Genomic DNA, 12,896 nt, shown 5'->3' on the forward strand with positions numbered 1-12,896 from the left:
CAGAGAGAAAAACCAACACATGGCAAGAGATCCGCTTCTCGCCTATCCTCTAAGAAAAAAAAAAATATATATATATATATATATATATAACCCCAAGCCCACGCACACACACGCACATGCATTCCCCCTCTATTCCCCACGCCCCCATCCAGAGACCCCAAAGGAAAAAAAACGCTAACTACCACTACTACAGCTATCCTTACACTACATCACCCGGCTTCTTCATGCGTGTGCGGAACAACCAGTCATCATAAATTTTTCGCTTCTCCTCAACAAAGTTCTCCGGGTAAGGGGTCTCCCGAATGGCCGCATTTCCCGTAATCGCCATGTATAATAGTGTCTGGTTAAGCTCCTCCATTCGAGACATGGCAAACCCCTTATTGTAAAGGTGGCGACAGTTTTTTGCAGCATTGTACTGCCCCTCTTTCACCATACAGCGCATTGTCATTTCGTTGACCAGGTTGGCGTGGGCCACATATACATCACGTTCTCGTTCAAACCAATTTTTATAGGCCAGATAGTGATAATAATCGTTATATTTACCGTCTACAGGAGGAGACACTTTGGCGTTCACATATTTTGTCCGTGGCCAGCGCCATGACGCCGCCCAATACTCCTCCGGGCATGGGTTTGGCCGGGTGTATGCGTCCACGTAAGTTCGCGGTCGCATTGGTGAAATCGGGCTCGTGATGTAGTCAAACCAACTGTCATACTTTCTTTCAAGAGAACTTCCCAAAATTGGAATGTCGGGATCTTGTCCGTACTGAAGTTGAAGCACCCGAGAGAAGCGATCAAAGATTCCACGGGGCGACGGCATGAGCTTCCCATTATCAAACGCGGGCAGGTTTTCCCCAAACTCTTCCGTCGCCATGGATGGCATTGGGATCCGCTCAAACGGTGGGCGATCGCCCTGGCGCGACGCCGCCTCCTCGTTATGCGCATGTGCGGCCCCACCGCCCACCGCCATTTTTATTCCCCACTCCCCCTCCTCGTGTCTCTGCTTCCCGGGTCTTCTGCTCCCCTCCCCTCCCCTCCAGCACACACACACACCTCCCAGACGCTCTCAAGGTGGCCGATAAAAAAAAAGTGTACACACCGCTCTCCCCGAGACGCAAACCCTGCGACGCCTTGGCGACCACCGCACCTACTGGACGGCGGCCGGTCAAAGAAGCGACAAAAATGCAAAATGGAAAAGAAAAAAAAAAGGCACACAAGAATCTCACACCATCGTCACGAAAAAACAAGCAGGAAAACCAAAAACGTCATCCGCACCAGTTCACCAGTCGAACGCATAAGAGTTACAGTGGAAAAAAAGCAAAAGCACACACAAACAAAAAAAAAAAGAAGAAAGCATAAATACAGCGCACGCATATATAACACACACCAGTTAAGGCTGCTCATTGACCGCAAAATAAGTAAAATACAACACAACAGAGGAAATAAAGCAGACAAAACTCTCCTTGACACTCTATATTAATGAGTCCACAACCCACAAAGAGAAAAAAATAGCTTTACAACTCCACAGCACCAGCCTTCAACACCACCAACAAAAATGGGAGCCATTATTAACTCAAATGAAAAAAAAACTCGCACTCCAATTAGAAATGCCACGGAAACTGAAAGTTCCAATTAACAACAGGAGACTAACATCCACCGCGCAGGCGCAGCACAAGGTGCAGCGTGGACTCCTTCTGGATGTTGTAGTCTGCAAGCGTGCGGCCGTCCTCCAGCTGCTTGCCAGCGAAGATCAGGCGCTGCTGGTCCGGCGGAATGCCCTCCTTGTCCTGGATCTTCGCCTTCACGTTCTCAATGGTGTCGCTGGAAACCACTTCGAGCGCTATCGTCTTGCCCGTCAGTGTCTTCACGAAGATTTGCTTACCATTTGCTTTTTATTGGGTTCCTAGAAGATTTCCTAAACGCCATTGGTTCCTTTCCTTTTTTTTTTGTAGTTTTTGTCTTGACTGAGAGGAAAAAATAAAAAATAAAAAGAGAAGCAGTTGGCTTTTGATGAAGTAGTGATTTTTAAAGTTGAAAATTACATGTACCTATGATTTACGTATTCTTTATTGGCCTTTCTTCCTGTTTCTCTCGATTTCAGTTAGAAATAATTATGGTATGCCGTGCCTTGAAAGTGGTACATCGTTTGTTTGTTTTTTTGTTGTTGTTGTTGTTTTTGCACTTAGACGAATAGTTTTGAATATTTCTGCTTTTGTTCCTTTTGGAGTGCCTTTACCCCCTCACCTATGGCGTGACGAACGGCAGCAGCGTCGCTGGCTGGCCCGCCAAGGCGCTCAAATGCATTCAGTGCCTCCGTGGCTGCGTCGTAATCTCGACTTCCGCATAAAGCAACGGCCAGTCGATGGTGGGCCTTAATATTTGCCCCGTCTAGATGAATGACGGCTCGTGCGTCCTTTGCGGCGTCATCGTTTTTTCCAATGCGGTGAAGGCAAATACTGCGGTTAAGAAGCGCGGACAAACGCAAGGCAGTGACTTCCGCACCGTTCGGCAAAAGATCCCTGCGGCCCTCCGTGAGGTCTATGGATTCTGAGTAAGCCAGAGCTGCTGCCTTGAAATCGCCTGCGGAAAAAAAGGCGTTGCCATCTTCCTTCGCCTTTTTGGCTTTAATAGCATCCTCCTCGCTGATACGTTTCGTGTCACTCTCTCGCAACATCGCCGCGGACGCCATCTGAGTCCGATTAGAAGTGTCATAATTTGTCATGGGGGGATTCTTTAGAAGGGTTTCATAGTGAGTGAGAGTACAGTCCACGCGGCTCCACTCGTCAAGCGCGGGATCGTCGTGGTTGCACAAAAGGAAGGCATCCCCACGAATGTCTCGCTGGGCAATTTTGCTCGCACGGGAGTTCAGGGCAAGGTCCTTAAAGCGGCCGCTGTCATCAATGTAGAGGGACGTGCCAATGAATTTATTGTCCCTCCCTGGCATGAGAAGCGGGACAATCTCAAAGGATGTCTGCTCAAGGTAATCCTCGATCATGGCGCTTTGCTGAACACTTGAAGCCGCTGCTCCGCCCTCCTCCTGCTTCTCACCCTCCTTCGCCTTTTCCGTGAGGTGTTTCGCCATTTCAGTCCGTTGTTCCCGAGAGAGGAGTTGCCGGCGGAAATACTGCTGAATGGATGCGCGAAGTTCCTCGTCGCTACCGCCGGAAAATGTCATCTCGACGGGCATTTCGGCGTCATCCGATGGGATGAGAACATACTTGAAGGGAGCCACCGTGGGGCTCTGGTCATTCATCTTGCCTGTAGGCGTGCGGTACCACCTCGGCAACGAGGCGGAGTTCAAGCAATTAGGAAGTTCAAAAGGGAAAAAGTAAAAAAAAGGAAAGATGGAAAGCCAGTCAGGCATCATGTGTAGACATCACTCCACCCTTTTCTCAGACTACAGTGGTGGAAAAAAGAGTCTTCCACGTAAACAAAGAAACACATGTATTTATGTATACATCATTTGAGGAGTGGAGCCGTAAGCAACGCTGAATGCAGCAGAGAGGCAACCACTAAAAAGGATTTTAAAAAATATATAACTGTTTTAAATCTAATCTACAACTCTACCATCTAAGAGTGTGATTTCCATCGTGAAAACCCTTTCATCCTGTAGAGGCGCCAAGAAATCAAGTAGAACCTTGTTTAGAAGCGGAAACCAGAATCTGGACAGCCAGACGCAACTCGCTTATAGACTGCATCTCAACAGCCGCCACCTGCTGCCCGCCGCGGGTCACCACCAAACAACACTCTGCCACGTGAACGTGATCCTTGTGAATGGCATTGCTATGATATGCTTGAAGGCCGGTGATGACATCAACTTTCTCTCGCAAGGTCGTCTGTGATATTTTTTTCCGTTGATCCAATTTCTTAAGAGTAACCACCACGGCATCCCCCTCACGTAACAAGGTAAGTATTCGCTTCGCCGTTCCATTTCGGGAGAAATGGTGTTTCCAAACAAGAAATGTGCCAATGTATGGACTCGTGACGGCCAATTCTGTTGTGCCCTCACAAGGGTCAATGCCTATACTACCCCCCCAGCACATTACTGGGCGGGGTAAGGCTGGATGCTCCACCTGAACAAGAAGAGAAGGCTCATCTGACTCTTCCGACGATGGAATACTTGTGTCGTGGGAAACAAGTTTGGAATCCAGTAGAGGTTGTGGCTCTCGTGGTGTATCTCCTCTCGCTGCAGCCTTCTCTTCCTTTCGACAGAGATTAAGATCCGAAGTGCGATCTGCCAATGGCTGCCGCATGGTACAAGACGCTTCCCCAGGCTTCCCAAGTTTCGCCTTTTCCTCTGCTGACGAATCAAGTGGCTGAGTGCAGCCCTCCTTTGGGAGTGATTGAAAGACCTTCGGCTTCTCTGCTGCTAATGCTTTCCGCCGCGCCACGTGCAAGGCATTAGCTACCGAGGCGGCAGGATTAATTGAAAATCTTGAAGAGGTTTGCAACATCCCTCGAGTTATCGGAGATTTTTCCACGACTGGTACAGCTGCGTTTTCCTTCTCTGCAGGGGTCGGCTCCATGACCTTTAGAGAGTCGATTTTTTGCGTCGCCTCCTCCATTGACCCTTTGCCGCATCGCGGTGAAGGACTTAGCTGCCGTGAACAGGCGTTAGATTGCGTCGGTAAGAGTCGACCAGTTGTAGTGGAGTTACAGCGTGACGATGATCCCCGGCACAGAGTTTCACGCTCCAGCCCAAGAAGATCAGTAACAGTCTTCAGCAGATCGTGCTCTTCTTCATAGACAGGGACAGTCTGCAAATTCCGGATGCACTTCCTGTTTTTTGCCACCGCAGCCATATTTCCTTTAATGCCATAACACGCAAGGGCAGGCGATGTGTCTCGCTCTCCCCAAGGCATGGGAACAACCCGCGTGTAAGAATTTCGCTGGCCCGCCTGTTGTTTTTGCTGCTGCAGAAGACTCACGGGGACAAAGTCTCGTCGGTCCGGTACGACAAAAGCGGCGCGGCAATGTGGTGCGACTAACTCTTTAACTGCAACCGGTACGCAATCCGGATTCCTCATGTTTACATCGCGATGCTGGCACTCGCGTAGAAGCTGGAAAGAGAGACCTTCTTCAAAATTTGTGGAATGTGGTATTGTAGGAGCTTCCCTTTTAGGCGCGTTGTCTTCATCACGGTACAAACGACTGAGTGACACGGACAACACAGGTGAAGGAGGAGTAACAGTTGCATCAGTGACCGGCCTCTGCGACGATTTAAAAAGTCCACCACTCCGATGAAAAGATGTGGAAAGTGTCGTGCAAGGAGATGTTGGCACCTCGATAAATTCATCCGACGCCTCACTCTCTTCTTCTTCTTTATCAATGTCTACAAAAATGGTGCGACAGGGCTGCGTAACAGATCGACGTCGCGGCGAGCTGGACGTGCTCTGCAGGCGGTAGGCTGTCAAAAGAGAATCCTCGCTGCTCGCATGAGAGCCACCTCCATCCTCTGCTTGGTCATTGGCAACACCGCCGGCGGTAATAAATGCACCGCGTTGGGCTCGGACTGATGGCGGTGTCGGTGGCGGCGGCACAACATCCTCGACGACGGCCGACTTGTTTGTGTCAACCACAAATATCCTCTTCACGGGATGCCTCACGTTTAAGGGTGAGTAGGATGAAAACCTGGTCGAGGCTCTCTCGTCAGAGAACTCGGACCCCATTTGGAGAGGCGTAGGACTGAGTGTTAGCTCCACCTCCACGGGGGCGAAAGTGTTCTCGTCGTGTAGGGCATGCGGTGACGCCGTCATCGCTCCAAGTGGTCGCAGCGACGTGTAGAACAGCTCCACAGCAGCAATGCGGTGTGTATTCGACGTGTCGCAGCATCCGAGAAAACGGAATGTCAGAAATACACGCGTTCCAAAGATGGGTTCCTTGCCTAGAAGAGAGGCGATGTGGTAGATGGTCTTCACGGCAATTGTCGTTTCCATCAGCTCGGCGTCCAGATGCCTAACAGGGTCCATCCGCCATTCCTTCAAGACGACATCCTGAATGGCGAGCTCATCCATCCGCTGCGAGCTTGTCGAAAGGCTGATGACACAAGAAGTAGGGAACGCACGCCCTGGCGTCGCAGGACGAACCCTCACACAGAGAAGTGCAGGAGAGTGTGGCCCAAAGTGGTGCGCCGTCTCCACCTCACATGTCGCCAGAGTTTCACGAGAACTCACCGAGTAGTTGCACCACGCATCGGCAACATTCAACTCTCCTCCACATGCACGGTTGCAACAACGGGAGGGGAAAAACGCATTTCCTGGATTCACGCCCGTGGCACGAAGGAGACGTTTGAACGCCTGCTCTTTCCCGCTAGAGTAACTGGCCATCGACGTAATCGTAACCACGACACACACACACAAACACACAGTTTACTCCCCCTTGCCCCCACGCCACTGATCGCACTCCTGCTCCTCGGTTTTTGTCGCCTATCCTCCTTTTCTGTTTGCTCTGTCCTTCTCTTCCTCGCACGCAGTAGCACCACCAAAAAAAAAAATAATAATAATAATAGAAGTGCATCGAGACGGGAGAAGAAAAGAGAAAAAGTAAATAAAATTCGCTCCTGGATAGAAGAAGATTCATTTATTCTTTTTTAGGGATAGAAGCGTGACCATTCCCTCAAACCCGCTGAGAAACACATCATCGAGACAACAATAAAACAGGGAAAAGAAAAAATAAATGTACCAAAGAGGAAAGAGTGAAAAGGTCTTCTCCTCTTCGCCGTTTCTAGCGGTTTCGCCCAATGCCAGAGGCCATCTTGTAACTTGAGCCACGGTGGCCCAGAGAGATGCCAATGAAGGGCAGCGGTGCTTCCTCCGCAACGAGACGCTCGATGCTCCGATGCCTCTCCCACTCCCAGCGCTTCTTGACACGGTACCACGCGAACCCGGCGTTTTCAATGTTGTGGTCCGCAAACATTGCACTCACGTTAAAGTCACGGCGTTGCAGAAACCCCAAGTAGTAATTCGCGTACACGCACTCCATCACCACGGGCCACGCGGTTGGTGAACATGAAGGAGCCAACTGTTTTGCATGTAACATTTCCATTTTGGTAATACACATCACATCGTATAAAAGTTTGCGCACTGCCCGGTCTCTCGACGCCAAAGAAATGTTTTTTAGTAGCGCAATATTCACGTGGTTATCCGCGCAGAGATCTGCAGGCAACATCGTAAAGCCAATATTGGCGTATTTTTTCCAAAGCATCACACAGTGTTGTGTAAGCCCTATGGCTCGACCAATATGCTGCAACATGTGCTCTGCAGTTGAATCTTTCACATGTGTCACTTCCAACAGAGAGTTAAAAAAGTAACCGTAGTATCGATCAAAATGGTCAAATAGTTGTTTCATGTTCCCCGGCTGCTGAAGCACACGAAGCCTTGCGTCTGTGAAACCTCGTATAAATGCCTTGGTCAAGTGCGGGTTCTGCTCTACAACGGCTGCGAACGGTCGCAGCACTGGGTGAGAATCTGTAAACTGGCCTGCCGCCATTTGTCGTTTCTCCACAATTTGGTTCACAGACTCCTTCCAAAACAAAAGCTTCATGCCTGCCCCGGTGGTTTTGACACCACGCTGTGAAATTACATCTAACATCGTCCAACGAGCCTTGTTGAGTGAAGTGGCCAGTTGCCACATGGCGTAGTAATTTCGCCGGATGTCGGCATCCGGGTAGGCAAGTTCCCCCATGCGATAGTGAAAGAGATCGTTCTCCTTCAGATCCTCCTCCATTTTCAAATAGTCCACCTCCGAGGCCTGAAGCGCGGAAGAGAAACGCTCCGCCTTATCTGCACTCGCGGCAGTGATCCGCTTCCACATCTCTTCTTTTGAGAGAGCGTTACGTGGAACAGATCGATAATAATCCTCCGCCTCCCTCGCGCGCAGCTCTTCCTTGGCACTTGCACCTCCCTCCGCCGCTGTTGCTCCCACCGGTGTCCCGGCCTGCCCCGTTGGCGCAGCAGAAGCCTTCTTGTCTTTCATGTTCCTTGGTGGCGTGGAAATTCTTCGCGGGAGAGATGACGAGGATTTCGTCGTGGGACTCTGCAATGACGGCTGTGGCTCTTCATTCCGCATTATCGGCCCCACCTGAAACTCACGCGGGGAGGGCAACTTTCCTCCGAGAGCAATGTCCGCCATGTGTTGTGCCTTGATGTTTTGGATGAATGGGCCCTCCTTGCCGCAGGGGAGAGAAGTCCCCTCACTCTTGTCATCATGTGCCGCCTGCCGCTCGCCTGCAGGCTTCATGAAGGCCGATATGGACCCGCCGTACTCGGTGAAACCGAGCAGCCCTTCGCTTATGCCGTCGTCCTGCGGGAGACGCATGCCGCCCCCCAACAACACCGCCGTCGGCGCCATCATCACCGTCATTCTTCCTCCCTGACGGCGGCGAAGGAAAACCCGCCTCCACATTCCTCACACGGGAAACTGTTACCTAATAACCGAGATAATTTGCGGGATCACAAGCACACAATGAAAACAAAGAAAAACAAAGGGGTAAAATGCACACGCACGCAGGCAGTAAACTCGACACGTTAACTAACGCGTTAACAGTTGGCCAACAAATAAAAGAAAAAAAAAAGGCTCGTCTGGAACCGTAAAAAGACACACATAAAAGCAAAGAGGATATTCAAATGGCAAGAGAAAAAAAAAAAATGGCGACAAAAACGTCCCAATTCCTTTCCCTACCGCACATAAGCCTTTCGGAGGATATGTTCCTCGCTTCGTAGCTTCTCCAGGAGAAACTCTGCATCGTCAACAGTACGAATCACCCTTTTAAATGATGTTTCCGGGAGGAACGTCCAATTCAGGCCCTCGTTCCACTTGAAATAGGGGTCGGCAGGCTCTCTGGCCAACCCAGAATGGATGGGGCAGGAACATGTGCACCGTATGGCAGAGGTTTCAGCTCGTCGGAGAAAACTTTTCCTCTTCACACGTTGAGTGTTCGCGGAGGCAAACACAACTCGGCCACACAACGAAGCCACTTTTCTAGCGGGTGACGTTTTGTGACGCAACAAAGGCCGCTTGTGCAGTGGGGGATTAAATGTACCGCAGGGATCTTTATAAATATCCTTTAAGCCGCCATTTCTACGAGATTTACACTCCAATCGCCGTGCATCATAGTCTAACGTGAGATTTTGCACCCACACTTTATTCCCTCTGCCGTCCTCGTAATAGTAACGCAATGAATCCGTCGAAGACCCTGTGGCACATCCCATTTGCCGAGTCAAGGAGCACAACGACGACGGGAGCATGCCTATCAAATACAACGCTTCACTTCTTCAGTTGCCTTTTTTTTTTTTTTTTTTTTGTTGTTGTTGTTTTTGTTTTTTGTTTTGTTTCTGTTCCCTTTTTCTTGAGGTGATTTTGGGTGGAGCTTTTTTTTCTTCCACTTCCTAAACCCGTCAAATTGCCTGCAGTGCACACCAGAATGTGAACATGGGAAGTAAATATACATACATATATGTATAGGGTGAGAAAGAGGGAAGAAAAAAAAAAAAGGAAATGCACCGAGTTACACATTACATGCACAGCTTGCAGGTACATACATGACACTAAAGTGAAAAAAAAAAAAAAAAAAAAAAGAAAGAAAAGCAACAACACAAAGAACAAGATTTCAAAAAGGAAATGAAAATGAATCCGCTCCACTCCCCTATTACCCATCCAAAAAACAAAAACAAAAAAAAGTGCGAGGAAAAACAGACGCACATACATAAATAAATATAAAATTATATATTTCCTTCGCACCTTTGTGATAAACGGGCTGGCCCAGAGGCAATTTTTCTTTTGCGTTGCTACTCCATTAATGCGCTGACAACAACATCCGGTTGCATGACTTTTAGGTCCTGATAGGTCTGGCCAGAACCAACAAATACAATTGGCTGGCCAAGTTCATAAACCATCGAGAGCGCCGCACCAACTTTATCGTCAATGGTATCAAACTTTGTGAGAACAATTCCATCAATACCGCGTGGAACTGTCCCGACAGGAGAGAAATCAACTAGGCACTGGTTAAACCTACGAAGTTGGTCCACTCCGCTATTTCCCACCAAGGCCTCGCCCACAAAGAGAACCAGGTCAGGTTGATTGTCGTGAATAAGTTTCGCGAGTGCTCGCATGCGTGATTCGTGATCCTGCATCCTACCTGCTGTATCAATCATAACCACATCGTACTGCTGACGGGTGGCCTGTGCAATGGCTGCTGCTGCAACCGCTGAGGGGTCGGTCCCGTAACCCATTTGAAACACCGGCACGCCCAAGCAGCGGCCGTGTACCTCCAACTGCTCTACAGCCCCGTGCCGGAACGTATCACCTGCGGCGATCATAATACTGTGATCGTTCTGCTGGAGCCAATAGGCAATTTTCGCAAGTGTTGTGGACTTGCCCACACCGTTCACACCACAAAGAACTATAGAATACGGTTTTTTCCGGGACTGAGCCGACGCCACGGCACGTAAAATATTAACCTCATGCTTGGGCTGCAAGATACGGTGAAGTGCCGAAGTCATGGCCTTCTCAATGCACTGGTGAAGAGAATCAAATGTGCCGAGTTTCATTCCCTCCAATGAAGTTTCTACGGACTTACAAACATGCTCCGCCACCTCAACAGCGACATTTTTGGCAATCAGCTTTTCACGCAAGCAGGGAATAACTCGTTGAAAATCCTGGCTGTCCAACTCCCGTCGCCCGACATACAAGCGTAACCAGTTAGCTAAGCGCCCACGTGGCTGGTTTTCCCACTCCTTTTCTCGCACAGGTGCGACATTCCCGTTTGGCAACCGTTTAATAAACGAGGCACGTTGGGCCTCCGCCTGCGCCTCCAACTCTTCCTGCGTGGGAGCCCTCTGCTGCCGCTGGTCGTTGACGGCAGGGTCAAATGAGGGTTCATCCCAGCGGGTCGCCTTCTTCAATGGTTTACCTTTTTTTGTGACCTTTGTTGAAGCTGCTGGCTTGCCGCCAACTGTCATTTTATTTCCCTTACGTCCAATGATTTGCCCGCTCTTAGTAACAATTCTGTCGCCACCTCGCTGCACCACCTTTTCCTCGTCACCCTCCTCCCCTTCGGCTTCTTGCGCTGCCTCGCCTTCTTCACTGCCGCCGCTGCCGCTGTCGGCAACTTCCTCCGCAGCAGCCACACCGGGCCCGCCGCCGCCGCCACCGGCGTCTAAGGTTGACAGGGCCTCTGCAAACTCCGCCGAAAAGTCATATTCGTCAAATAAACTGTCCTGAATCCGGCCATACTTCTTCGCAAAGGTCCTCACAATACCACGCAAGAAGGCGCCCATATGGAGATAAGGGAGAAACTTTGGGTAGACACACATTACAAAAAATTGAGCGTCATTTTCCAGAGCCCAACAGACCTTGTAGTCACCGATCACCAGCTCCGGCACACCTGCACGATCCTCAAGAAGAACCTCCTGAATAACACGGTTCACCATCAAACGTCTTCCAGAGCTGTCCGAACTCTGCTCCCACAAGACAATACCCCCATTGCTGATAATCGACAAGGTGTCGATCATGGCTCAAGTGACACCACACAGACGCAGAAAAAGCAACAATACTTTAGGACACATTACACAAACATAGATACATGTAAGCAGAGAAAACAACAAGAAAAATAAATAAATAAATAAAAAGGTCGTTGTTTGGATTGTATGTTTATTTGTATTTTAGAAAAAAATACAAAAAAAAAAAAAAAAAGAAGGCAAGAATTTGGGAAAGCAGAAACCAGAAACATGCACACGAAAGAAAATCTTCACAGCAGAACCCTTTCACTTACAGAAAACGCAGTTAGTCAAGGTATCATCCATTTGGAAGCCAAAAAAAAAAAAAAAAAAAAAAACAACAACTGCAAATCATTGCTTGTATAGCATGGCATTCAACTTTAATTGGCGAACAGCCTCACGCCGAGCAAGAATCTCTTGATACTCCTCCTCTGTAAGGACAACACGGAGCGTTACCATGTCAGAACCCGCTTCTTCCTCCCCTTTTCTTGCTTCTATGATCTCCTTACCATGATTTTTATCAGTGGGCTTCGTCATTTTATGTTCGGGTGATAATGGTAACATAAACGCTTCTGTTTTCAAGTCTCTTTCTGCATAGGAAGATTCTACAGAATGTAAAAAGCGTTTCAATTTGAGACGTGCTGCCTCCACTTCACCGCTACGTGGATCAAGGTCATTTTCTTGATAGAAAATTGTCATTTCTTCAAGCCGATTCGCAAAAGAATGTCGAAGTACCTCAAGTGCCTTTTTGATTTGCAAAGAATCAGAAGTCTCCCGCCTTATTAATTGTCGCTGAAGAGAATTATAGGTGTCGATAACAGTATCAACCTGGAAGCCAATCTCCGACGAGCGGTCCAACTCTAGCGGAACCCACCGCATCATTTTATAGAAGCAGCAACCGCCTCCCTTTTTGTTGTGGTTGTGGTTCATACGGAACGTCAATGACGATGACGATGATAACAAGAGGGACGGTAGAATTTGATAAGGAGGGAGGGAAAAAAGAAAAAAAAAAAAAAAGAGAGAGAGAGAGAGAGAGAGAAGGATAAAGAAACCCAACATCAATTGAAAGATGTGAATTACCGCAAAGACACACACAAAAAAAAAAAAAAGAAAAGAAAAGAAAAGAAAAGAAAAGAAGGGTGAGTGTGTGTGTTCCGTTACTTTCCCCCTTTTTGAGTCAGAAGCCACATATCTTCTCTTTTTTCTCTTTCGCCCTTTCATCACACAAGTGAGGCACAACACACACACACACACACAGAGAGAAAGTAAGAGAGAGAAAAAAGAAAGGCATTCTTCTTTGTTTTGTTTTGTTTTGCTTTTTTTCGCTTGTTTTCACCTCTAATCCTCCCTCCATTTATTATTTTTTTTTTTTTCTTCTTCTTTGGTAGGGATGTGTGTGTTTGT

The 12,896-nt window shown here is 48.6% G+C and overlaps 6 protein-coding genes and 1 pseudogene across 6 annotated transcripts, besides 21 other annotated features; all 7 read right to left on the minus strand.

Annotated features, from left to right (window-relative positions):
* Nucleotides 1–585: part of a sequence feature (areas merged during assembly that could not be assigned to a particular haplotype. This can correspond to areas where the two haplotypes were merged or to regions with more than two copies in the genome that were merged during assembly.) that runs on past the window's edge.
* Nucleotides 65–89: a microsatellite.
* On the minus strand, nucleotides 200–967 carry Tc00.1047053506337.160 (hypothetical protein, conserved; the record flags this gene model as incomplete). Its single annotated transcript, XM_809942.1, has 1 exon — nucleotides 200–967. One exon carries the CDS (start codon nucleotides 965–967, stop codon nucleotides 200–202), a length of 768 nt encoding a protein of 255 aa, XP_815035.1.
* Nucleotides 586–642: a sequence feature (areas merged during assembly that could not be assigned to a particular haplotype. This can correspond to areas where the two haplotypes were merged or to regions with more than two copies in the genome that were merged during assembly.).
* Nucleotides 643–1,416: a sequence feature (areas merged during assembly that could not be assigned to a particular haplotype. This can correspond to areas where the two haplotypes were merged or to regions with more than two copies in the genome that were merged during assembly.).
* Nucleotides 1,417–1,883: a sequence feature (areas merged during assembly that could not be assigned to a particular haplotype. This can correspond to areas where the two haplotypes were merged or to regions with more than two copies in the genome that were merged during assembly.).
* Nucleotides 1,630–1,878, minus strand: Tc00.1047053506337.171 (annotated as a pseudogene).
* Nucleotides 1,884–4,876: a sequence feature (areas merged during assembly that could not be assigned to a particular haplotype. This can correspond to areas where the two haplotypes were merged or to regions with more than two copies in the genome that were merged during assembly.).
* Nucleotides 2,143–2,176: a microsatellite.
* Tc00.1047053506337.180 (hypothetical protein, conserved) lies at nucleotides 2,180–3,364 on the minus strand (the record flags this gene model as incomplete). Its single annotated transcript, XM_809943.1, has 1 exon — nucleotides 2,180–3,364. The coding sequence occupies one exon, from the start codon at nucleotides 3,362–3,364 to the stop codon at nucleotides 2,180–2,182; it is 1,185 nt and encodes a 394-aa protein (XP_815036.1).
* Nucleotides 3,624–6,323, minus strand: Tc00.1047053506337.190 (hypothetical protein, conserved; the record flags this gene model as incomplete). The annotated part of the gene is made up of 1 exon (XM_809944.1): nucleotides 3,624–6,323. One exon carries the CDS (start codon nucleotides 6,321–6,323, stop codon nucleotides 3,624–3,626), a length of 2,700 nt encoding a protein of 899 aa, XP_815037.1.
* Nucleotides 4,877–5,146: a sequence feature (areas merged during assembly that could not be assigned to a particular haplotype. This can correspond to areas where the two haplotypes were merged or to regions with more than two copies in the genome that were merged during assembly.).
* Nucleotides 5,147–12,896: a sequence feature (areas merged during assembly that could not be assigned to a particular haplotype. This can correspond to areas where the two haplotypes were merged or to regions with more than two copies in the genome that were merged during assembly.).
* Nucleotides 6,480–6,504: a sequence feature (AT_rich).
* Tc00.1047053506337.200 (hypothetical protein, conserved) lies at nucleotides 6,721–8,400 on the minus strand (the record flags this gene model as incomplete). Its single annotated transcript, XM_809945.1, has 1 exon — nucleotides 6,721–8,400. One exon carries the CDS (start codon nucleotides 8,398–8,400, stop codon nucleotides 6,721–6,723), a length of 1,680 nt encoding a protein of 559 aa, XP_815038.1.
* Nucleotides 9,279–9,334: a microsatellite.
* Nucleotides 9,551–9,581: a microsatellite.
* Nucleotides 9,655–9,716: a sequence feature (A-rich).
* Tc00.1047053506337.210 (signal recognition particle receptor like protein, putative) lies at nucleotides 9,783–11,507 on the minus strand (the record flags this gene model as incomplete). The annotated part of the gene is made up of 1 exon (XM_809946.1): nucleotides 9,783–11,507. The coding sequence occupies one exon, from the start codon at nucleotides 11,505–11,507 to the stop codon at nucleotides 9,783–9,785; it is 1,725 nt and encodes a 574-aa protein (XP_815039.1).
* Nucleotides 11,061–11,153: a microsatellite.
* Nucleotides 11,602–11,624: a sequence feature (AT_rich).
* Nucleotides 11,662–11,691: a microsatellite.
* Nucleotides 11,808–11,830: a microsatellite.
* On the minus strand, nucleotides 11,844–12,713 carry Tc00.1047053506337.220 (uncharacterized protein; the record flags this gene model as incomplete). Its single annotated transcript, XM_809947.1, has 1 exon — nucleotides 11,844–12,713. One exon carries the CDS (start codon nucleotides 12,711–12,713, stop codon nucleotides 11,844–11,846), a length of 870 nt encoding a protein of 289 aa, XP_815040.1.
* Nucleotides 12,509–12,531: a microsatellite.
* Nucleotides 12,588–12,629: a microsatellite.
* Nucleotides 12,789–12,825: a sequence feature (T-rich).
* Nucleotides 12,845–12,865: a sequence feature (AT_rich).

Source organism: Trypanosoma cruzi, genomic scaffold (assembly GCF_000209065.1).
Source record: "Trypanosoma cruzi strain CL Brener 1047053516447 genomic scaffold, whole genome shotgun sequence".
In the NCBI taxonomy this organism is placed as follows: domain Eukaryota; phylum Euglenozoa; class Kinetoplastea; order Trypanosomatida; family Trypanosomatidae; genus Trypanosoma; species Trypanosoma cruzi.